This window comes from Xiphophorus couchianus, chromosome 14 (assembly GCF_001444195.1).
Source record: "Xiphophorus couchianus chromosome 14, X_couchianus-1.0, whole genome shotgun sequence".
Taxonomy (NCBI): domain Eukaryota; kingdom Metazoa; phylum Chordata; class Actinopteri; order Cyprinodontiformes; family Poeciliidae; genus Xiphophorus; species Xiphophorus couchianus.
Window position 1 is genome coordinate 2346895 of NC_040241.1, and position 26357 is coordinate 2373251.

General features: G+C 39.8%; 1 protein-coding gene across 7 annotated transcripts in view; it reads right to left on the minus strand.

The window, feature by feature from the left end:
- nrxn2b (neurexin 2b) overlaps positions 1–26357 on the minus strand; it is an 811562-nt gene that overhangs the window by 722596 nt on the left and 62609 nt on the right. For all 7 annotated transcript variants that reach the window (XM_028038131.1, XM_028038134.1, XM_028038130.1 and 4 more), the window contains exon 2: positions 4972–6248. In XM_028038131.1, the coding sequence (XP_027893932.1) occupies positions 4972–5683 (712 nt within the window). In that variant the 5' untranslated portion in view covers positions 5684–6248. The remainder of the gene's footprint in view (positions 1–4971; positions 6249–26357) is intronic.

The following is a 26357-nucleotide window of genomic DNA, read 5'->3' on the forward strand; positions in this document are numbered from 1 at the left end:
ATAGAATCGTATAATGGATTTTGAACATTATACGTTTTTTTTTTGTTGTTGTTGTTTTCCCCAGGAAACACTGTTACAACAAAGAAATAGTTGAATTTTAATATTTGGAAAGGCATCAGGTTGTAAATATTTGAACAGTTTATAATCAGGTTTATCTTAAAATATAAATCTGAACGTTCATAAGCCTTTTATTTCCCTTTATACTTTTCATTCTATGTCTGTTTAAGTCAAATTGTGCCGCCTTTATTTTACCCGTCTTATGATCGTCGTATCATCGACCGGAGACTACTGACTAAAATGACCCTGTTGGCTAAATCTGGCACATTAGCAGAGTTTAACTATGCTAATTCTTCTGCATGGTCTCATTTCGAATAAATAAACACGATTGTTAGTTGCCTGCTGATTAATTACTGTCATAATATAAAAGTAGTCATTCACTTACATCCTAATTACATTGACCTGAGAACTCCTGGCTTGCCTGCATTTCTACTTGGAGGTCAACCCAAGAATGAGGCAGAGGTCAACATCAATTACAAAAACAATGGCCTACAGAGTCACAGAGCTGCTTTAATTACAACTCCTAATAGTAAAACGCAAACCTCTAAGCATTACAAATTGCATTCTAATAGGATGATTAAAACAGGGAAGAACAAAGATTCTTTTTTAAAGCACATCAATCACTAATGCAGTATGTGAGCTTCATTCTGAGAACCTTTACTGTGGCATGTTGAGAGGAAAATGCTTGGTAATAATTAAAACTCTTCGGCTTATTGATTAATGTTTATATGAAACATTTGTTCCTATTTTAATCGGTCTTCACTAAATTTATTGAAGGAAAATACTTAACAGGATCTTTTTGAGGCGTGAGTGAGGTCAGCAGTCAGAGTGATCTCTGTCTAACCGAACATAACAAAAAAAAACATAACATACTGTAGGTATATTATGGTACATATTGGCTTTTGACACAATGTGGGGTCTATGTTTAGATGTGACGTGTTGTGGAACAGAGATGTACGTCTTATAAAGTCAGTTTTACTCATCCAAGCTGATGTCTAGATTAGCAAAAACACAAAGGGTGAGTATTCACATATTCATATGTGGAATGTAACCCAATATTTCTCATGGAAAACCTGTCTTTTTGCGAAATTGTTCATAGTGCATATCAAAAACTGAAATATCTCGGTGCACTGCTACCTGACATGCTACAGGCTGTAGAGACCACAATTTATTTTTCTTCTCTGGTAATTGGCTGTACTCTACAAGACTGGAAAGGGGAAGACTTTAGATGTTACCTTCTGCTGTCATGCTAAGGCGGTTTCTACTGTGGATATTATTGCTTATTAAGAAATATTTGGTGTGTAGGCTTTTAAAGCTAGTTCTATTTTTAGAATGTATTTCCAGATTTTAGCAAGTACTTACTTTAGGGTGACTTAGTTGAGTAGCCCAAAAAGTCCAATCACATTGTCATGAGTAAGACCATAGGACTCATTATTTGTTCGAAATACACAACATGCTGTAAGTAGATTCTGGCTTATTATGCTCCATAACGTTCTTTCATACATCATGAGGAATTTACATACAATAAAATGATGTTTTACTTGAAGTAGTGTTTCAGAATGTAGGAGGTTTGTTCTGTAACCAGTGAGTTTCTGGTCCAAACCCCGCCCCTTTCGTCTCTTTGCCGTGGTTACAAATATTAATATTTACATAAAGATTAGTATTCAGGCTCTTCAAAATATTAATAAACATCTGACAAGCAGTTGTTGATTTATAGATGAAGTTGCATGTATAAATCTAACACTAAATAAAAAGCATGATAGAAACAGTGCTTTTGAGCAAATTAAGAATGTCTGCATGTGTACTAAAAAGCTTGCCGATTTTTTTCAGAGTGAAATATTTGTTTCAGATTTGTTTTGGGGTGTGTATTTCCAGCGGTCATTGGGTGAGATGCAGGGTACAAGCCTGACAGCTGGCCAGTCCATACCCCAGGGGCACAACAGTCCGGTTAACCCAACAATGTTTTGGACTGTGAGAGGAAGTATCTGGAACACATGGAGAAAGATCCCCAGGGGCTGGAATTCAAATCCTGCACCTTCTTTCTGCACTGTTCACCACTTTCCTTTTTTTTTGAAAGGTTTTGTTGGCTCTAGTTGTCTTTATTTGAAAGTAGCCCGACAGGAAAGAAGGTAACGAGAGAGGGGGAAGACATGCGGCAAATGTCGCCAGGCAGGGAATCGAACCTGCGACCACCGCCACGAGGACTAAGGCCTCCATATGTGGGTCGTGCTTTGCCCCTGCGCCACCACAGCACCCCAACCGTTCATCCCTTTCCAGTTTTTTCACCATCATCATTCTCACCTCCCCCAAATTTTTGTTCCTGCCTTGCACACCTTCATATCCTCTCAGCCACCTCATTTTCCTCCCCCCCTCGCTCCATTTCAAAGTGCTTCCTGCAGTCATTCTAGCCCTACATCGGTATTCTACTCTCAATTTAGCCAAGAGACAGGCAGCAGTGTATGCTTTTCTTCACCCAGACGGCAATCTTAGGTAAAGTACATGGACAAGAACGCGAGGAGAGAGGCTTCAAGACATTAAAGTAATTAAGAAAGTTGGACAGAAAAACGGAGGGAACAGAATAGACCTATGTGGCTTTTTCACTTTAGCTCCTGAGTCTTGAGCTGCAAGAAGTAATAGTCAAGTGAATACAGAGTGAGACTTTGAGTCGCCGGATTACAAAGGAGACAATATGGCATCTCCGTCTCACCTAAGAAGGTTTGAAAAGGCTTTGATCTAAATGATGCCAGTTTTAGTTTTTCCACTTTAGGTTAATAAAAAGAAAGAAGAACTAAATAATTTTGTTTGGCTGGATATCTTTTTTCCAGCGCTGTCAAAACTGAAGTGTGGGCCGCGCAAAAACGCGTCACTTCAAACAACCAGCACATAACCGGCGGCGGTGAAGCTATCTGCAGTTCTTAGCGCTAATTACACGTCATTTCATCACATGGGAAAAGCTGCGAGATACCGAGCGTATTGATTATTCCGAAAGTAATAATGCAACATTTATAAGTCACGGCGATAATGAGGGATGAAGAGCTTTTCCCGCCGTACCCCCCACCCAGAGTACAAATGATCAAGATGGAGACAGCAATTCCTCATGGCTACATGGGGAATTAGAGAATGCACAAGTAGGATGGAGCGGGGGGACGCAGACACATGAAAGCAGCAGAGGAGGGCGATAAGTGCAGGAGGAGGAGAGGCAGGACTGTGAAGTGCTGACAGCAGGTAAAGGGTAAGAAGATAAGAGGAGGAAGGGAGTCACCTCAAGAGAAGCAGACAGGGAGAGAGGTGAAGGGAGGTGGAGAGCAAGATGGCCTTGAGAAAAGAAGGTAGGAGGCAAGATGGGAGGAATTTTATTCCAAGATAAAGAGAATCAAAAAAAAGGAGAGAAAAAAAGAAAAAAAAAGAGGATGAATGTGAAAAATAGGGAGAAACCACAGATATGGAGATGAGATGTGTCATTGCAGGGGTTTAAAACAGAAGCAGGTTTGACATGAGCCGACATCCCCAGAGCAAAGGCAGGCAGGAGCAGTGGGTTGGTTCCGAATAAAAACAGGAGAGGAGTGAGGAGAACGAAGAGAAAAACACAACAATGTTGAGTGTCGGCTCTGTACGTGATCTAGTATGTTGCATCTTTCCATATTTCATGGCACATATAGTTTTGAAATAAATGCAATATTGATGTAATGCTTACAAAATCTGAAATTTGTATTGTCTAAATAGTCCAGAACAAGTCTAACCATAACTACTAGACAATTACAGTATCATTATGAAAAGAACATAAACACTGTGTCAGGGATACTTATTATGATAATAAGTAACTAATTGGAGATGATTTTAAACCTTGGCTGTGATTGGGAATTTCATACTTTGCAGGTTAAACCTTTTGTGGATTGCAACTCCAAATGATTTATGAAATTTTCAAATTTTCTATCAACTTCAAACATTTTTTTAACTTAAAAAAACAGCAGCTGGATGAATGACTGCCGAGCGCCCCAACCACCAGGCTTAGCAAGTTTTCTGGGGGAGACCTTGTCAAACTGTCACCACACAGTCCGGAGCATGAAGTTGTCAAAAGAGGCCTAGTTCAACTCTTGAAGATGCAGTAAGTCAGGCACTGTAATACCCTCTCCACCAAACTTTACGCTCGACTCAATTTAAGTGCCATTCCCTTGGAAGTCCAAAGGAAAAGGCAAGAAATGTCCCTTAAAACACATTTCTAGTTCTCCATGTTGTAATGACATTATGATTTACACCACTTCATCCAACACTTTGCATTACAATGTAAGGCTTTAATGCAGCAGCTCAGCTCATTCCACTGAGATCTCTGAGCCCTGTTCCTTGAGCAAATTTGGTGGCAACTTGAACCATTGACTCTCTTGAAAATTGGTGACCTCTGCCCCTCAGAATCCACGGACTCAACTGTGATAAAGCGCCCCGTACACCTGTGGCCAAAAAAGGGATCGGAACACCTTTACTATTTTTGAGAAGGTGACTCAATCAATTTGGGAATATGGTGCATGTAAACTTCTATAAGTTCCATTATTGGAATTAAACATTTCGGCATTCCTCTGAAATGTCCAGGTGGTCACTGGCACCTGAAACAAGGCACATCGATGCAGGCTTTGTTGCTGGTTGTGTTTAAGCAATGAAATTACCAATATTTACTTTGGTCATCATTACAGTTGTGGGGATTGAAACTGTTGTACGCATCCAGTATGTCAAATTCTTCATGTTACTTGGTTCTTAACAGCATAACAGAACGTTGTTCTGAATATGTTCTTCAAACCAAGTCAGACAATACTTTCACCTGCAATTTTACCTCAGAAAAGCAAGACTGATGTCCAAATTGGTAGCACACAACAACACAAATCCAATCAGCACAGACACATGCACAGTGAGGCGGGTCCTTACCTTCCTTGCAGTACTTCCCGCTGAAGCGGGTGTGGGTGCAGTCACAGTGAACTTCTCCATAATGAATTGAGCATAACCCTCCATTGAAGCACGGGTTTTGTTTGGTGCAGAGGTACTCCAGGTCGCTCTCAATGCCTTGGCTGTTTAACAGCGTGGGTGGCATCTCCCCCACCTTCAGATTGGTGATTAGCCCCATGAAGGGTGGCTCATACTTCACAGTGCTGGAGGTCAGAGCAGAAAGGCGCACATCAAGAGGGATCCCACCCACGAATAGGTCGCTGACCACCGCCATTTCCTTCCTCTTTGATTTGACCTCGGCCACTTTTGTCTCGCCATCCACCATTAGCAAAGTCTCGCGAAAATTGCGGGTGAGCAAGACCATGTGCCAGCGGTCGTCGTTGACCAGCGTCTCCATGTGCAGAATGGCCGGCTCGGCACAGTGGATGGCGAAACGCAGCTGAAGGCGGCCGCCGGCGATAAGCAGCTCCAAGAAGTCACAGTTCCCACCGTCGTCCAGATAGAGCACCAAGGCCTGGCTGACGTTGGTCTTGAGACTGAAGCTGAGCTCACCCACGGATCCAGCTTCCCAGCGGCCATAGCGTGCGTACTGGCCTGTTGCCCCACCGAATTCCAGCATGTCCACGGTAGCTAGCATGCTGAAAAGGGCCAAAGGCCACAGGGGCCAGCATAGGAATCTTAACACCCTTGTCATACTAAAATTTCCAATGTTTTCTTTGCCTTTTTTTGATGTTTTGTGGCCACAAAGCCAATCCCCAGTTTCAATTTATATAAGCTGTAAAAAATTTTTTTACGGAATATAAAACTTGCTCACAGGAGCCCTATTCCAAGTTCCCAAGCCAACAGGCAGTATCTCCCTTCGCTTCCCGTTACAATAACTCTCGTCCTTATCCTGACTCTTTCCTTCGTTTCTCCATCAGTTGGTGCTTCAAAGTCTTAAGAAGTAGCAGGAGGGTAAAAGACAGGAAATATAACTATTTTAATCCAGTGAGACGCTTTGAAGGGTCCTGCTGTAACTCGGACTAAAACGTCTCTAATGTCTAGATTTTGAGGAAATTTCCACAAATTTTCGAGCTGTGCCAAACACTTTGGGGGAGGGTGTTCTTGTCAAGAAAAATAGAAGGACATAAGGTGGCAGCTTTATAGAGTATCAGCTGCAGAGTATAAGAGGTTCATAATTTCGCCATGATCTCCCACTTTTCCAAAGCCTTAAGATTTATGTAGGTATCGGTTCCATGATTGTAGCAGCAGCTTGCAGCCTAGAAAAAAGAAACAGAAAATAAATATAAGTTATGCCAACACTCTATCAATTGATTAAAAAAAACTATCCAAAAGAAAATCTACTTCATGTTTTAAGGACGTACTGAAATATACTGAGATGTCATTACGGAGCTTTGTAATAAAGTTCAATGTAGGGAGCGATCATAAAACTCGTGCCTTTACACAGAAATAGTTCATATTTAAAAAGCACGCCCTTTCACTGTGGCACACACACACACACACGCACGCCCACACACCATATACACACCACAGACATGCGTTTGCAAACACACACATCATTAAATCCAATGTAATTCAGAGTGGAGTGCTGCAGAGTCAATAGCTATGTGAATAGCAGATCTTGACCCTGGGGCTCAACCTGATCCCCAGCCATTAATTCTTGAGTGAGATTTAATTTCCATCACAGACGGTCTAAAATTAAAGCAAGACTCAACTCTGCTCATGCTTTTTTTTTTTTTTCCCCCCGCCACCCTACACTGCTTTAATGTGACAATAACAATCACGCCTGGATGGAAGGAAAGGAAAGAGAAAAAGAGAAACAGACAGAGAAAGAAGCAGCGTAATTGTGATCTCAAAGCACAACAAGGAGGAAGATTAGGAAGGACACAGAGAGCAGCTGGAAATGCCTTGCTGGATGTTCTTGTTTGCTACCATAAAACAAAAACAATATTAACTGTAGGTATTCAAAAGGATACATAATAAAATAAAAACAACAATGAACAAGTTCTCAACTCTGTTTTCTTCAGACATATCTGGACAGTAAAAGGTAATAGTTAGCTTATCACGCGTTATATTATATATGAGTGATAAGCGATTAGCTAAGAAAAACTTTTTCAAAAGCCCATTTAAAACCGACATTTTCTGTCACGTGGTTTTAAACTACAGTAAAGGAGGACAATATGCTCTGTTAGCTATTAGCTGTTCCATATTATTTCTGTGTAATGAACACATAGTTAAAATTGGAGCAAAAATCTTGTCTTATTGAGAACACAATTAATCAATGATGTTCACTGCTAAGTAAAAAGTTACTTGCACTAACCCTAATGCACTACTCAAACAATGTTTCCACTATTGCTAAAGCACTACTCCAACACAGCATTTAGCCGAAGCTAAAGTATTAATTTCAGTTAAAATCATATCTGCCCTTGAAAGACTACATCCCTAAATCACCAATTTAACTTGACTATAAACTACCTGAAGATTTCCTAACAGTACATAATCAAAACTTCACCACAGATGTCGGACTTTATTCCACTGAAGGTTTATAACAAAGCCAAGAAAGTTAGCAATTTAAAATTTAGCCAGAAAAAATTACTTAAGGGAAGTCGTGTGCACTAAACGTTAGCTCCACTATTAGTGCATTACATCTCCAGGTTTTTTGATGATAATGACATACAACTAGCATGGAGCATTTTTATATCTGCAATCAATGTGAAACTTGTAAAATTGTAATATGTCAGACTGAGTCAGATGCTTCTACATTGATTAAAACCACATATTTGAGGTTAGTGGGTGCTAGCATGTTTTTTATGTGCTCAGAGAATCACATGATGCGTTGGTGCTGTTTAGACCTCGCTAAAATGCTCTACATCACAGGTGTCAAACTCCAGTCCTCAAGGGCCGCTGTCCTGCAGTTTTTAGATGCGCCACAGGTACAAAACACTGGAATGAAATGGCTTAATTACCTCCTCCTTGTGTAGATCAGTTCTCCCAGCCTTGCTAATGGCCTAATTATTCTATTCAGGTGTGGTGCAACAGAGGCACATCTAAAAGTTGCAGGACACCGGCCCTTGAGGACTGGAGTTTGACACCCCTGCTACATTATTATGAACGCCTTCCACCAATCCCCAAATACCATTCCATAAAAAAACTAAATAAAACTATATCCCAATCAGAAATGTACTCAATACAAGACCTTATGCTGCGTTATTACAGACCAACACAAGCATCTCAACATTGTTCCATACAGCGCTGCATAAAAGGCTGGCTTTCACTTCTATTATTAAGCCTAATAAAGCAAAATTATATACAATCAAACACCCTAACAATATTAAATCTGCTCCAAATCGGCAGCACATTTTAAGTTTCTCACTGCAAAAAAAAAGGGAAAAAAAAGCCTGAAGTCGGTCTGTGCAGATGCGGCGCAGTGTCTCCCTGACAAAGATGAAAAATGTGATACCGTAAACACTTAAGTCTAGATTCCACAGGGAGTTTGTTTTGGATTTGCTATGCTCCATTTTTTAAGCCCATTAAATCTCTCTTTGAGGTTTCCTCCCAGGAGGAGCGTTTTAATGGAGTGCACACATAAAGGCAGTCAAATAGCTGTTGATGTGCACTGCTCCAATCATCTTATTTGAGTAAACCGTCGGGTTGGAGTGTGGCAGTAAAGAGGTCAAGTTGGCTTTTGATGCTCATGAGAAAAAGTAAGGTTTACATCCTGCCTGGTTCAATAGAGCTGAGTTTAGCATGTTTAATGTTTAACTCTTCTGGCTGATTACAGCCTTACAAATTGCTGAGATCGGATTTCTTGTGTTCTAATCATTGCTGCTTTTGTCAATGTTGAGATTCAGTCAGTCCATATTTCAAGCGTTTATTTCCTAATAAACTGGGAATAATGATGTGTTCAGGAAAGTGGGAATATTGTATCTCAGGGACACCAATCAAAGACTCTAAGGTACCTGAAGCTATAGCATGGAGTGACCTTATGAGTAACCTTTTCTTTTTTCTTTTCTTTACTTGTATTTGAGGATGAACTATAAGTACTGCAAGACACTTTTGAGCAGGTTTGGAAGAAAATCATGGCGTTGAAACGTTATTGTTGCAACGTCGTAGCGGTTTCAAATTTCATGAAATTTGAGCGTCTTTTTCAAACTGTCAACAGCAGGCTGTCTTCAGTCAGAGACTTCTTCAGATTTGAGACGATACTGACTGCTACAGAAGACTATTCCTACCCACAACCATCAGAAACTACTCTAAAACTCGTTGAACAGTAAAATGAGTTACAATAACTTCTAATATGCCTTTGGGATTAATGAAGTATTTTTTAATTGAACTGAATTCATATTTATTATGATGTACTACAGGTTTCTAGTTATGTTTTCCCCTCATTGTTATAATATTTCCCTTCCTCTCTCTCTTTTTTTTAGCAAATTATTTAAAAAAAGATAAATAATAGATCTAGTTCAGCTAGGGAACAATCAACAGTTAAAAGTCTGTCAAACTGGCTTAATATTATAATCTAAATTATTGGATGCAAAATTGGAACGCATGGCACGTGAAATGCAGAAACCTGCCAAATACTGCCTCCAAACAGCCTATTGCACACATATGGTGGTGGTGATGATTAGGATTTGATGCATTGTGCAGTTCTGGTTTTTGATGTTCTTCTTTGAGAGAGCAATTCCAAGCTGGCATCCTCTCTGTAAAATAAATACAGTAAAAGCCACGGAGTGAAAAGCTGTAAAGAAACCCTAATAGCCTGACTTTATGTGATCCTGTTCTTGTCCAGGCATTCCTCATCTATGAGAAAGTTCTTTGAAATCAGTTTTTGAATCAACATTTACATTTTTAGTGGGAATCAACTCTGGATCCACCTAGTAAACACAGCAGTCGGTAACAGAAGTTAACATTCTTAAAAGGCAGGATGTAAACTACAGTACATTGGACCCCTGAATATTTGTGGATCATTATTCAACTATTTCAGGATTTTTTTTGAAAAACCCAACTATTCACGGATTTTCCGCAGAGCTAAAATATTCACAAATACAAAAAAAAATGTAAAATTCAGCTACTTTATCTTCCCAAGTTGATGAGTATATAGCAAAAATAAAAAATAAAATAAAGAAATCTAAAAAAAAATAAAGAAAATAATAATAATAATAATGATGATGATTATTATTATTATAATAAGTGGAGCCAAAACAGAAATTCTATCATATTACATCGATAGAATCTGACATGTGATGTATTTGAATTTCTGTTTGAAATGTTCTAGATTTGCGGTGCATAGAAGCTGAATGTCGTTTCTCCATGTTTGGTTCTGGAGATGCAGAGCTGACCAGAATCAGACGACCTGAGTGGTCTGGAAAGGTTTTCCCAATATACAGTGATACTAGGAAAAATAATCAAATTTGTGTGATTAACAAGACTTTACAAAAACACAAAATGGAACATAATGACTGAACATAGAGTGAAATAAGTCCCATGCAAATTCGAAAACCACTAGGTAATTGTAAACTTTACGTTTCCTTATTGTGAAACGATGCAAAGTTGGCCGAGTTCAGCCGATGTTTCGTCCCTCAGTGACAATCATTGTCCCTTCACTGTGTTCCTTTGTGAAAACTAACTGCCCACATCTGGCTAATGGCTGCTGCATCCATCTAGTTTTACCACAGAGGATTCAGGATCTTCAAGAAAACCTGTCAATTCTCTCAACAGGAAAGAAACAACAACAACAACAACGCTCTCTCTCAAATTGTACATATAAAGAACAACAAAAATCTGGTAGAAATTCACCGTGAGATTGAATCTTTCCCCACCGTCATCATAAACTATCACTAGACATTTTGTCCACACAAAGCTCTTCACCCCTCAGAATAACTCAGGAGTCATGTGAGCCACCGTTGACCCATTTCCTCTCTCATCGCCCCCCGTGGGGGAAAGCTGGCATAATCTTGACAGACTCTGTTCCAAAGTGTCTGCGGCTACGAACAAACTGCAGCGCAAAGTGTCCCATTTCTTATTTTTATTTCCTCACTGGAGACAAAGACTGGATGCCACTGAAACAATAGAACACACTGCGACGCAAGTTGCTCTTATACAGCAAACGAAAACAAAACTCACTTGCTATTAAGGACCGACAAAATTCCAACACAACAATTAAACAAATGTAGAAAAGATAAACTGATTTGTCTGATGAAAAGGGGGAGTATAGATTTCTCTGTCTCTATACTTTGATTCAGTTAGGAGGAATTTAATATTTCTTTTTTTTTTTCTGCAAATGCAACAAGCATTTTCCTCTGCACTCGCGGCGTGTCTTGGCATAAATGTGTTTTCATTTTTAATCCAGCTCTTGCCGAGCTCCGCCTCGGCCCCGGTCTTTGGATTCCCCCCACAGACCGACGCACACCTGTTGCATGGAGCGGCGCCAGGCTTTCATCTTCTTCCTTCGGCAAACAGTCAGCCCACCGACGATCAGATTAGGCCCGCTTCGAATAATTCGCTATCCGTCAGTGCTAAAAGGAGCTCACCGTGTTGCGTCTCTCTCCGTTGTACTGAACGCGTCGTTTAGAACTGTAAGTATGACGACCGCACACTTTCTTGGTATTATAAAACGACTGAGAAAACTCAAACATTTACATAGAAGAAAGATAATAGAGACGTAGCTCAAAAAAAAAAGAAGAACTTGTGAAACTGGGGGAACCAAGGAATTTGTAGAACACAGAATTTGTAGAACACAGGCAGGCACTCAAACAGCATAACCCAGCAAAAGTCATTCACCTACATCAATGGTACACCAGTGAGCTGTGTGAGAAGCTCACTGGTGTACCATCAGTCAGAGTGAAGTTGCTGCCGTTGCTACCACTGAGCTCTAATTACCCAGAGCAGCATGTTAAGCTGCTTTCAATATTTCTGGTCAAGATGGAAAACATGGGCAGTAAAACAGAAGAAGAAGAACAAAAGATATTAGGAGACAGGGAACAGCAAAGTTAAACATAATAAGACGTGCTGGGTCTTAGCAATGAAAATATCAAATTACTATTGATTTATGTTCTCTTTCAGACGTCATATAAAAGTCCTAACAAGGTGGTAGAATTAGATAAATGCCAAGCTACAGTAAATGAGCATGAGGAGGAGGGAATCATCGATTCCTAGAACTTAATCGACAAAAACGAAAACTGTAAGGTATTAGTGTCAGCCTATTTTTGACAGGCTTATAAAAAATACCTCAACTTTTCTGTTTTGGTTGTTCTGTTGACTGAATTTAGGAATATGTCCAACACTGTCCTCATCATTGGTAGAACAGTGGAGGAGGACTATAGCAACTTTATCGTAAACACACCAGGCAGGAGACGCAGTAGTTATACTGCAAACAGGAAGAGTACAGAGATCTGGAACTGCTGCAGTTACAGCAAATAAAGTATGTTTAGAGCTGCAAATGTCACAAATATTGTGGTCTGTTGGTCTTTTAATACCACCAGGTTGTGTTAATAAATGTTGTCTTAATTTTCATTCAACTCCATTTTCCTGCCTGCTGTTGTGGATAAGAGTTCAGATGGATGATTGTATAAAACAGCATCGCTAAACTGAGGTGGTAAAATATAGCATAAATGCAGGGATACTGGGATAAGTACCACTAACTATCCATGTGGTTCAATTGTCTATAATTTTCAAAAATACAGAACAAAACGGGGAGTATCACAGAAATATCTGAATGAGACATTTATTGTGTTTCAAGTTTCCTCTCTTACAAAGAACAGAGAGGTCTGTAGTTTTCATCAGTTACATATCAACTGTGAGAGACAATCCAAAAAGTAAGTCTAGAAAATTACAATGTATGATTTTATATAAGTTGATGTGCGTTTTATTGAAAATGAAATAAGTGTTTGTTTCTATTGTCTATAGTTTCCCTGAAGAAGTCTCAACTTCTCAGAACAAAGAAAAGAAAGGTTTTTAGAAACACAAATCAGCTTTTTCACAAACGTTGTGCACACAAAAAGAATTTGACTTCAGTTCCACTTTGACATCTTGCATACAATCATATGAAAAGAACAGTAGGAAAATAAAATTTGGCTTTCTTGAACAATCCTTTGTAAAGCACCACTTTTAGCAGCGTTTAGCATCAGCCTCTCATCAACTGAGGATTGCTACGTCTAAGCGCTGCGGCGCGCCTTGATTCTAACTACAGGTTTGACGAATAACAGAACAAAGGACGAGATTGAGTCGACAAAGAACCAGGCTAACTCCTAACGGAGATCTGAGAGAAACAGAGCGCATAAAAGCCTTCAAAATGAGGTAATCAGTAGCTACTCAGCAGAGTCCCTCGCTCGTTTTAACCAAGTGAGCTACCACAGAGGTGTGCAAGCCTTCCTTCAACATCACGTTACTGCCTTTGATCAGCCGAGAGCCGCTGGAGACCGGTCGCAGCTGTACTTGCGCTATCTGTACTGTAGCTCTGATGAGGAGATGTTAATGGAGTCAGATCAAGGGCTTAAGCCTTTGCTGTTAGCTCTGGAAGGGTGAGATTATCAGGGACTTTGGCAGGACTCTTTGTTAGCTTTTTGGACGTATTGTTGAGGAGGCTCAGCTTCTCATGGAGATATGCAACAGGGTCCAAGAGGTGGAGTGAAAGGTAGCAACATCATTAAGGCTTCTGTATATTGACAATTTATTGTTTGTAATTCCCAAACTTTTTTTTTTTATGTCAGTCAGTCAACAAAACAGACACAATCAAGAATAACGTGAGAGAAGGCCTCCGTTTGTGAGGCCAACATGACTAATGAAATATTAAAGGCACAAGAATCTAGCACTTAGGCTAACTAGTATTAGTACAACTTGAACACAGTAATAGCCTTTTCCGACGTCCAATCAGATCTTTTTATGAAGCAAAAATTAACCCCTAGTGGGCCAAGAGAAGCGGCCTTGTTGTTCCTCGATGTCTCGATGACGCTTGTGCGTCATATTTATGTGCGTACCGGAAACGCGTGAATGGATATGTGTATGCAAGAGAAAAAAAATATGGCTGTAATTATACAACAAAAGAATAACTAACCTTCTGGGCCTAGTCAAAAAATAATTTCATTTAAATAAAACAAATGTTAATCTTACCCAAACTTATACCTATTAATAGTGAAATCCAAGAAACCACTGGGTTGTGCAGTGTGGGCTATGTACTGCATCACACAGTTCCAATCTGTAAACAGACCATTTGTTTTATGATTCAAAAAGGAAATTGGGAGTTCTTTAAATAATTGAAGAGGGAAATTCTTTCAGTGGTGTTCCCAGCACGCATATATAGCATGTACACCATTTAAGAGTCAAATTGACACAAATCAATGAAAACTGTGGCTGGGTCCTCCTGATGTCTGACGTCTGCCTGGTAACCGGATCTAGGTTGCTCTGTAAGTGTGAAATGCTAAAAGTTTGCCGCAGGGAGAGGAGGGGGGAGGGGAGAATAAATGTAAGTGGAAAACTGTGTTCGTCTGTGTGCGAGTCCGATCATCAGCATGTGAGCTGGAGCCTGGAGATGTTTTGGTGGGAAGCGCAAGGCTGACTGGCCAAGCCTCGAAATGCTCCTGTTTCAATTAAGCAGCCCAGCAACCTGCAGCTATACCGCTCTTATCTGGGCGGAAGGGGGGGAAAGAGACAGGTATGTGTAGAGCGAGACGGCACACAGGCAAGACAGGACAAAAAAATAAATAAATGTGCAAAGTGAAGAAGATTTCACCATTGGTGAAAACATAGAACTTCCATCTTTTGTCATAAAGACACACACATTCTCAATTTCTACTCTTGACCAATCACCAAACAAGTTTAAAAATGGAAAGTAATTAAAGTATTTAATCTGTACTTTATGGCCGTGTAACTTCAGAGGAGCGTCAACAAGCTCATTAAGGCTACATTTCTGTGTTTATGTTCTTTTTGTTTGCTTGATGACAGATTCAAATTTTAAATGTCATCTTTTCATCAACAGTTAGTAGAGAATAATTAAGTCATATAAAGTTGGTCAAACATCCATCTATTTGTAATTATCTATACAATCTGTTTCACTTTGCGATAAAGTTCCTGAAATAAATAAATCGATAATATTCAAATTTATCCAACAAGCCTGCATGGTTGAACCTCTATTTCTTTATGTTTTATCTGTCATAATGACCATTCTGACGGAAAACCCAGTTATAAAAAGAAACCGATGATCAACCTCTATAACCAAACGAGACGACATGCATGTTGAAAACAAAAAGCAATAAGCACTCATTACCTGGAAGGAACACACGGTCGCCATGGCAAACATTTTTCAAACCAGACGAACACAGTCTTTTGGAAATAAGCTGTGATTTATTATGTCCTTTGCACCTTCTGGCTGCTCGTTGTTATTATTCTGTAAAACCGAGCTACAGGAGTCACCACTCTGCCACATAGCATTCTCCTTCAGCCCAGAGTAAGTGACGGACTTCTGAATACGATATTGAATTTCATGTATAATTTGTGCGGGTGAGAGCTGGGGCCAGAATGAGAAATAAGAACAGTGAATGTAAAACACAAAAAAAGGAAAAAAGGAGAGGAAGGCCAGGGAATTAAATACCAATTCAGACGTAATGTTGAATGAAGGCCAACCAGTCACTCAAGCATACATTCAGAAAGAAATTAGTTTAGGATTTGCAACAAGCATGGTATTTTCACTTTTATAGTGAGCCTATTGTTATTAACAAACCAGTTTTGAGATCTTCTAAGTCTCTGTTTATATATGTCATGTATTTATTTAAGACTTTGGGCTACGGCTAAGGTTAGGGTTAGGGGTGCCAACCCCGGCCAAACCACCAAGTAAACCTGGTGGAGTTTTTTTTGTTTTTTTCTTTTAGGAGAAAACAATCGGTTTTTAAACACCTACTATTGAATGAAAACAGAAGAAACATCATCTGTAAAGTCGGTTTTTATGATCATTAATAACAGAAGACCTATTTTGTTGTGTGAAAACAGAGACAACTCTGAACTGCATACTACTACTGTAACACAACTCTATTTGTGTCCTAATCAGGCAGACGACGAGTTCTGAACATTGAAAAGTGTCCCAGTTAAAGCTACAGAGGATTGCGTTGTTGCAAACAAATCAAAGGAATCAAAAGAAACACAGACTCTTTAGAGATCTGGGGACCGACCAAAGCAATATGCCGGGGTCTGTATATTATGCTCGGTGTTATATCTTAGTTATTCCAGCTTGCAGTGGTAAGAAGCCAATATGATTACTAAGAGTCGGGGCCTACGGATATCCAGAGCAGGTGAGCAATGTGTTTAATTTCACAGACCTTGTAGACCCACTAAGCTCATTATGGGTCTCTCAGTTCCCTCACTGATCTTCCTATGGTGGCATATTGATTTGGGCAATATGGTTGAAAGCTGTGTATAACAAAAGACCTCTCACCAAGGTATTCTCATATGTAGGTAACTGTATGGAGTATTTCACTTTTGAGCCCCAACGCTGCAAGTAACTACGAATAACCGATGAATGGGGGAACTGACACCGCGCTGAAACCATTGATTTGGGTCACCTGTAGAGCCGCTCTAAGTCGGGCAGGTAGGGAAGTAAATTGCACAGTTTTAGTGTCACACTCACACACACACACACACACACACACACACACGGACGAAATACACAGTGGGCAAAAAAAGAAAAAAAAAACTTTTTTGGAAGTTAGCTAGTTGCACAAGGTGAGATAATATTGTTCCTTACTGCAAACGCCAGAAATTGGAGAAAGCACCGAACCTGCAAGACAAACTGCAGCCTCCTTCAAGCAGCCTCAGCGGGAAAGTTACAGACAGGAAAAATTATGACCCCTAGAATAAAATAATATTACACCACCTGGCTCTAAGGCCAATTGAAACCACTCAGTGTCTCAAGATTTAGTACTGAAACCAAGTGGAACAGCAGAACGTCAGCCGCTCATCTGATCGATGCAAAATGCACCGCCGACGACCTTGTAAAACCCATCCATACCACAGAGGCTTTACAGGGGTGTTTTCAGGAGAATAATGTTGAGACATGACCCTCTCTATGAAGCATAATAGATTATGACTATCTATGGATTCAGCATTTAAGCACACACTAGAATCCGTTTGGCGCAGTGCGCTGGTAATGCATGGTTCTGGGCACTTCATAATCGCCTGCATGTGTTGCACGCCAAGTACAGGTTAACATAATGTCTTTATAACGGATAGCTCAGTGCCTGGGTAGATCACCAGCATGCAGACTGCAGGGTTCCTGCAGAGTTTCCTGAAAAATGCCAAGATTTCTACAATCTCTCACTCAGTCATTTACGTCCATTTTAATCATTTAAAAATAGAAAAGAGCATTGTGAATTTATGGCACACATTTCTACAAATGTAAGGATCCTGCAAAAACAGACCAAAAAGAAAAAGAAAGAAGGAATGAAAGGAAGAACGAACACAATGAACAACATGAGGAAAGAAAAAAATTAAGGAAGCGAGAAAGAAAAGTATGATGGTCGAGGACAAAAATTCAAAATAGGATCAAACAAAGGACATATGAGAAATGAATCAGGGAGGAAGGACAAAGGAAAGAAATAAAGAAAACAGGAGAGAGGAAGGAATTAAGGACACAAGGAGGAAAGATGAAAGGAATAATTAAAGAAAAAGGTTTGTGAAGGCTAAGGACTGAGGTGACAAGGGAGAAAAGAAGGAAAATAGCAAAAGTTGCAAAGTAGCTTTAAATAATATTGACCATTGACCAAAGTTTTGAAAACACACTTTATGCTGAGTCAAGCAGTAATGCAGACACTTAGCACCTGTTTCAATCGTTCCTGGAACAACCAGTCCATACAACCACAGGCACAGTCACACAGTGATGCCAATGGTAATGGGCATCTGCTTCTGGAAAATATCAGATAACAGCCACATGCAGAAACTGCAAACTGTGTTATGACAATATTATATTAGACAGATCATGTGTTAACCCCCCCCCCCCAAGAAAAACATCCAATCAGGGCCAGGAAGAGGGTCTTAGTGCTGTCAATCATGCTGATCACATGCCCACCCCCATACCTGACCTCCCTTGCGCTCTGCTAAGTCACAGCCATCAGCAGAGCCTGTTGTGAATGCTAAAGCTGGTTAGCTTTTCCACCAATGACAGCGTATTAACAGTTATCCTATAACAATGAGTTGTTTCTCTGCCATTAGCACATTTGGCAGCATGTTCACGAGGATGATTGACACTCCTCCTAAGAGCACTAAGACCCTCCTCCTGGCTCTGATTGTTTTAGACCAGGAGCTGTGCATTTCTTCAGACAGCAATAGCCGCACCGGGAGGACCTGGAGGAGTTAGATCTTTTCACAGATTTTCTTTCTCATTTTCTTCAAAAACATTACATACACCAGCTTTAAGATTACATATACTGGCACAAAGTTCCACATAGTCGGCAGATTGCTCACTTCCTCTTTCCTGAACCGTGTGTCGTTCCCACTTCGACCTGTAGCTTGCTATCAAAGCACGTCTGATAGGAACAAGAGGAATATGTATCAACATTTTTAGCATTAATACATCCCTTTGGCTGTATTCTCAGTGAGAGAGTTATTAAGCTAATTAGCTTCACTAGTCCACTAGCTCAGGTGTTGAAGTAAACACCTGAGCTATGGGGCTGCACACCTGAATGTGTGGCTTGCCTAATTTACAGCGAGACTGGAAAAACAATTTGGGATTTGGGAAAATAACCCAAATGGCGCTAGATGACCGTTGTTGAATACATGTCATATTTCTGTCTTACAGTTCATGCAATAACACAGCTGAGGATTTACCGGGCGTCTTTTGTGTAAGGCAATGCAGCTAGCCGAGAGGCTCATAACTCGAAGAATTTTAATGCATTCAAAAATAAAAAATAAAAGAAAGAAAGAAAGAAAAACATGCCTTGGTACCTGGGAACATAACGTGCAGCACGGCGATGAGAAACGCCACAGACAATAGAAAGCACCCAAACCGTGTTTGGAGCGGGAAGGTAAGAGGAACAGAGCGGAGCAAGAACATCCAATTCAATTTCAAAACTGTGCCGGCTCAGTGTACAAACACAAAGGCTTCATTACGAGCAGATCCCCGGCTGAAGGCAGGAGTTAATTCACCGTCTTCAAGCACAAACAGCGGGAGGGGGGCGAAGAGGGGAGACCAGGGGGTTAGGGTGAAGGAAGCAACGAGAGGACTGCTGGAGCAGAGAACTTAAGGTGACATGGAGAGGTGAGAAAAGGGGGGAGATCTGAGGAAACACTAAACAGTAGTTAGCTTGCTGCGCTAAGAGCATACTAATGCACTATTAAAATGGAGCACTAGGCCAGAGAGTAATGACTTCCATTATGTGTCTCTAGATACTCGAGTACTAGAGGCACATTATTGCATCCATAAATCTGGTTGCACATTAAATGATCAACTTTATGAATAAGTAAGGGGCTGCACAGTAAATGGACACGGCTAAAGATAGACTCGTTCATTAATAAAACGTTGACGGACGTGTCGACTCACTTCTACACATTTCTGACTCATTTCATTTAAAATAAGCTTCTTTTTTTTTATTTTACTTTCCCGTAAAATCCTATATAACTTTACAGTCGTATTCTTGAAGATACTATTCAAGGTTTCCCCCCAGAAAACCTTGAATAAGCCCGGTGGCTGGGGCGCTCGGGCAGTCATTCATCCAGCGGCGCACTGTGTTTTTGAGCTAAAGAAATATTTAAAATTGGCAGGGAATTTGAAAATATCAGTTGATAATTATGTGTTACTTAAAAATTGGAAGATTAATATCTGAGCACCAACTATATAGTCTTAAAAAATGCAGACATAAAAAAAACAACAACAAAAAATTTGCTAAGCCTGGTGGGGGCACAAGTAAAGCCTGGTGGCCTGCCAGGCTTTTAATACACTGGGGGTAAACCTGCTATTATACGTTCACACTGCAAAAAACACAATTTTTCCAAGTCATTTTGGTCAAGTTTCTAGTGCAATTATCTTTCTACACTTGAAATTAGACACAAATAACTTAAGATTTAACTAACTGGTAGTTTATAATTTCTTCATATTGATGAAAAGGTTCTTGTTCCATCAGCAGATTATTTCACTTGTACCAAAACATTTTTCCCCATGTTGTTAGGCCTGTCACGATAAATTCTGCTGGACGATACATTGTTCCAGAAGTTATCAAAATAAACAATAATATTGGTGTTTTGAGACCATATTTTAAAAATATAACGTTAATGGCAAAACAATAACGCAAGAGCACATTCTAAAAGATCAGTAAACTTTAAATTTGAATGAACATTTAACACTGGAACTGAAAGACATTTTAAAAATCCAAAATAAATAAACACAATAACAAAACACAAAATAATTTATTTTATTTCCAAACAAAATTGTCCTTCGAAAAAAGAGGGCTGGTTGAGATCAACGCACCAAACTGAAGATTTTATCATCCAGTTTTTGGTAGAAAAAAAGAGAAAATTGATAAATTATGCTAATGGAAATTATTGAGTTTGTTTTAATTTATTATGCAATTAATTGATTTGTTGATTATTGTAACAGGCCTACATAATAAGTGAAATAACCTGCCAATGGACCTAGTACTTCTTTTAGTACTTCTTTGTTCAGAACTCGTCTTCAAATTCAAGTAATCATTGAGTTAAAGCAATCTGTTATAAGTTGCTGGAAAAACAACTGTAAGTTAGTTTTGTCTTATTTCAAGCGTACAAAATATTTGCACTAGAAACTGGACCAAAAATACTTGGTATAATTTTGTGTTTTTACAGTGTAAATACCACCTACTAAGCCACGTGGCTGCACACTGCCTGTGCACAACCAGTCATAGCCTGTTAACGTTTTCACATTTTTTTGAAGACACAATCTCAGTTTTCATTGCATCTTATTAAGATTTTACTGAATAAACCAACACAAAGTGCATCGTTTTGAAGTTCAAAGAAAAACAAAATGCAGGTTTTCAAGAGACTTTTCTATGAAGATCTTAGAGTTTGTTAGAGAGCATTAGTGAGCAAACAAAATCCTCGTTCAGTGGTCTTGTAGAGGTACTGTCATGTTGGATTGGACACAAGAAATTCCTCGGCAATAGCAAGTAGCTAACGGTGTTTGCCTTTCCCGTGAACGTATGAACACAAACTCTGTAATGAGAAAAGGAACACCAGGGACGAACGCTGTGGTTTGTGGTCCCAGGAGAAACGTCTCTAAACTGGGCGTAAATCAGACGAGGGCCTGCAGACAGGACGCCGATGGAAACGGCACGGAGACGGAGAGAGGGAAACGAAAAGGCAGAATACTATTAGAGCATATTAAAAATTCAGTGCTAGGCTCTTGCTGACGCAAAAAATGAGTGCCCTCATTTGTTGCCTGTCACCTCTAGGAGCTCAAATGACACAGAGGTGGGAGGGATGAAACCAAATGAGAGGAGCGTAGGCAGCGCAAATCACAACAGGAGCAGAGGAGAGTCGAAAATTTGCAGTGTTGAGTGGGATTCAAATGAGACTTTTTATGGTATGTATGTGGGCGTGTGTGTGTGTGTGTGTGATGGAGACGGCTCAGACCGGAATGGATCAAAGGAAGCCAAGCTGTTATTTATGTAGAAAAACGGTCCACGGAAATCGCCATCAAGGAAAACAGATATTGCAAATCGCCAGTTGTCTTTATGACTGACTTAAACACTTTGTGCTCTGACAGGACGGCCGAGAGATCCGGCTCCTGAAGGGGCCTCGAGTCTGGTGGGCAAAATCAGATCATCAGAAGAAAAACGATGCTAAAACCAAAAACAAGAACAAGTGACAACACTCAAAAGTGTCATGGACTTTTTTTTTTTTTTTTTTACATTAATCTCACTTAATCCTTTTGGTTTAATGACAACTTGCTTTTTTTTGTTGAATTAACTTAACTTATACATTTTTAACTTAAAGGAACTTTTTACTTGGACTTTACTTGAAACAACTCAATGCCGCGTTCGTATCCTACTTCTGACGTCACGACACAAGCTTCATCGGGGACAGATCCTGTACTGACCAGGTGCAGGGGTAGAACACAACACACATAAGGTGACCCCTGCCCTCGATGCCGCCGTCGCAGGTTCGATTCCCGGCCTGATGACCCTTGCTTTGACCTTTGTGTTCCCTCTCCCACGTTCCTAACTACTCTCAAATAAAGTCCAAAAAATTATTCTTTATTATTTGCCTCTTCATTTGAAGTAAACTAAATGATTTGAGTAAGACCGACTTAAATGTGTCAAGTTAAAAGAACGTAATAAATTAAGTTGGATAAACTTAACTGAATTACTTGCTACCAATTCAATTCAGTCAATTCAACCATTTTCTTTTTCGGTATGCAACTTTCAGAGCGAGGATGTCGTGATGACGAAACAGTCATGGCAGGGGAAAGAAAACTTTACATGACAGCATTACAGTACGAGAGATGATGTGAAACGTTGCAATAAATCAAACTGCGATCAGATAATGATTAACTTTGAGGGTATTCTGGGAGTAAAAAGACCCTTCAGTACCTAAATCCCTGTTCTATGGGACGTAAGTGTCATTGTTGAATTAAGTCTGGTTCCACTCAGGTCTCAGTCTAACACAGGATTAAAAGTTTGGTTTTTCCCCTTCTCCCTTAGATTTTTTCCCCATCTCTCAGAAACCGTCCTTGCCAGTGTGTCCTGCCTGTCAGCCAGCTCCCATCTGCCAGTTTGTCACAATCAAGATTTCTGCTTGCCTGCGTGCCCTTGACGTGTCAATCAGTTCACCTAACTGTGTAACATTTACCAGTACAGTGCAGAATAACCCTTTTTCTTTTCCCTCTTTCTGTTGCAGCGTCCAAGGTCTGTGACAGAAATAGACAAAGACTGTTAAACAACTAACAAGTTGTGTATTTTTGGAAAGTCTCTAATTATAAGCTAGACGACAATGTATTTCTCTGTACATCATCTGATGTTAGGAGGAAACATTTACTGGCATACACAGATGGCCTACATTTTGGCTAAATTAAAATGTTAAAACAATGACGACAGAATTTGGATTTAACTGTGCCGCTTGCTGGTTACGACAGATTGAACGGACTGGGCAGAAACGAGCGCGTATATACGGTCTTGGCAACAAGTCAGCAGAAAAAGTGTGTGTCCAGGCTGCAGAGGAACTGACGTCGAACGAGGCAGACGGCAACACTTAGACACAAACCCACTGATCTGTGCCAGAAAAGAAAACTGAAAAGCTACTTTAATCAGGTCCTTAGGTTTTAAATCGCTCATTCACTTTGGTCAACTCTAATCTCTGAAGGTCAAATATTGTTTTACTGTTGAAGTGCGGAAAAGTGTGCCACCACTTCAGTTTGCAGTTGTTCTTTATACTTGTATCTAATATACATAAAAACACATAAACACATTTTTTATCTATTTTTTTTTTACCACAATGGGGGCAAGCCTGAACTTCTTTGGAGGCGGCACTGATTGTTACAGCTTTCTTAGTTACAATCGGGGCATTTGAAGCTTTAGGTTGCATAGGACAGATTGTTGGTGAAACAGAAATCAAAAAAAGATTAATTTCCTCTTTGAAGACACAACCTTAACCTTCACCCCAATAATGCAGTCTGAATATAATCTGCACAGGTCCAACATAAATTATTACAGAGCACATATGTATGGGATCAGCTAGTTACAAAAATCACACTCTTAGACCAGTCAGAAGTTTGGATATGTATCCGTTCAGTCAGGATAATTCCCACAACCTGTTCATTGTTTTCTATTGGTTACCAACAGACCAGGCATCTAGATGAATGTGCCTAAAGAACCAAGATTTAAAGTGACCACTACCCCACAAGCATGTGTGTGTGTGCAATTTTTAATACTAAAACCCAGGAAGGAAGAAAATCCTTACCCAGTTATGCAAGCCTAAGTGGATATGGGTTTAGAGTTTAGGTTAACTGCTAACTTCAACCTGCAGGTGTCAATCTGTAACATCAGACAAGAAATGTTGGCTTCAGAAAACGTTTACCAGCTCTACCAAGAGTAGGACGGGTATAGACTCTTAAATGCTCTTAAAAGGGTTGTCAAAAAACAGACAATATTATTAGTAGAATAATATTGCTTTATGTAGTTGATTTCGCAGTAAAAGGTGGTCATAGGGTGCCGCACAGTCGGCTGTACAAAAAGACAAGGATGCAAACCAAACTTCTCATTTCGTCTCAAACCTTTGATGAGGAAAGATGGCGATGGATGCAGTCAATCATAAGGACTGGCAGCCCTCTGTATATCTGTGGATTTGCAACACACACTTTTTTACAAGGTAAACATTCATTTGCTTCATAAGTTTGGAGTATTACTAAGATTCTTGCAAATGTTGCGTTAGGGAAAAGGTATGTGTCTAATCATTAGTAACCACAAAGAAAACACCCCTGCCATCATGTAGCCTAGCATGATCTGCAGGACTAGGGTAGGAAACCCCTGACCTAGACTTTTGTAAGCTTTTACGTCTGCTCTGACCAAAGAGAAAACACCTTTTATGACACGGTGATATAGACCATGTGGTGTGAAAGAAGGCGAAGTCGGCAATGTGATCAAATCAACAAACACGTCAAAAGGGATTCTAATCTAATTGGTTTCTAAGCTAGCTGCTTCTAACTTTTGTCTGTGAGCCCCGACTAGGTGAGCTACGTCCACAGACAGACTGAGCTCGACTTCAACATGTGGATGTCATGGCTGTCAATACTTTTAAGTTTTAGAAATATGAGTGATATCACAACTTTCCAGAATCACTAAATCTGTCAAAGCTTGACATCCTGGTCTTTCCATCCTGGAATCATTCCGACAACAGAGGATCGGCAATTAGAAATACACAACTAGTGTGCTTCCATTGAATTTTAAAGCATAGAAAATACCAAGTCAATACCAAATCAACATAGATTTTTCTTCTTTCTTGCCAACAGAAATGGAGCTAAAGAGTCAATCTCTTCTCCAAGTTAGAAAATCATGGAAATGGTTGTTTGACCCTTTTCATTTAACTCTTATTATCTTAGATGCCTTATGGGTAAAAATCATATAAAAGCACTTATGGTCCAAAGAGGATTTACAATGAAGGACTGTGCTGTCCTCGCCCTGAGATTTCCAGTTTTCAGCAGCTAGACAGCCAGACAACGACGCTCCAATAACCAAACTTGTTTCTTTTCGACTTGTTTATTGAAGAGTGGCCTCTGACCACTGCCATCACTTTGGCCATCGTAAACTGAAACATACAAACTGAGTATTAGCCAACGAACATAGCAAATTAGCTATTCTAGCTGCTAGCTAAAAATAAAAACTTTTCCTAACTGACTCCAGCGTACAATTATTTACGCCAGTTACATAAAACAAAGAGACAATTATTGCTTTTACAATTAACCAACACTTACGAACAAATCTTGTCTGAAACACAACGTATTAGGATGATAATCAACTTAAATCGTGAGCTGTTCGGTGACGCGTTCCACCATCTTGGATTTATATTCTTTTTTAGCGTCATCAAAACAAAACAAAATATCCACCAGGGGGCGATCTAGTGCGGTTTTCAACCTTGCTGGTCCAGCTTAACTTACAAAAGGCAGCACACTCCCCTCCTGGTACAATTCAATTGTGCCACTATAAATAACCTTTTCCAATAAACATTTCGAACTGTTAACACTCATAACAATTTAATTATCATCCGATAAAAGCAAAACCATATCGGTAACGGGTCTCAAAAACACTTTTTCGTTTCCGTCTTTTACAGTTTTTACTTCTGCTTTTCGAACCCTAGTGTCCTTACTCTCAAATGTTCTCACAACGTTTCCCATGGACCAGTTGTTTCTGTGAGCGAGAGCATCTTTCAATAACACAATGTCACCAACTTTAATGTTCGGTTTATCATCAGTCCATTTTCTCCATTTCTGCAAAGTTGACAAGTATTCACTTATTCACAGCTTAACTTACAAAAGGCAGCACAAGGACCTAAAACACATCAAACACACAAATATAAAACAATTACAACCTTGCTAGGCTTCCATCCACCTCTATCAATATTTGGCAGCTGTGGCACTCCAAGTATTCGTATAAATGTGGGTAATTCTTCGTTGGCATGACAATGTGTGTGCTGTATGAAGGCTCACGGCAGTAGATGCTAAATTTTGACAAAGACGATGTAGCCAAAGTCATTTAAGGTCACAGAAAGCTGGCGGCGTTGTGACGGCAACGTGGAGCAGAGGAGAGAGAAATCCCCACATACGTTACAAATGATCTTGACATTGCCCATATTTAATCTCGTTGCCATGGCATGGTTTATTGCACAGTCCAAAGTTGCTAGTTCAAATGACTTTATAATGTTTT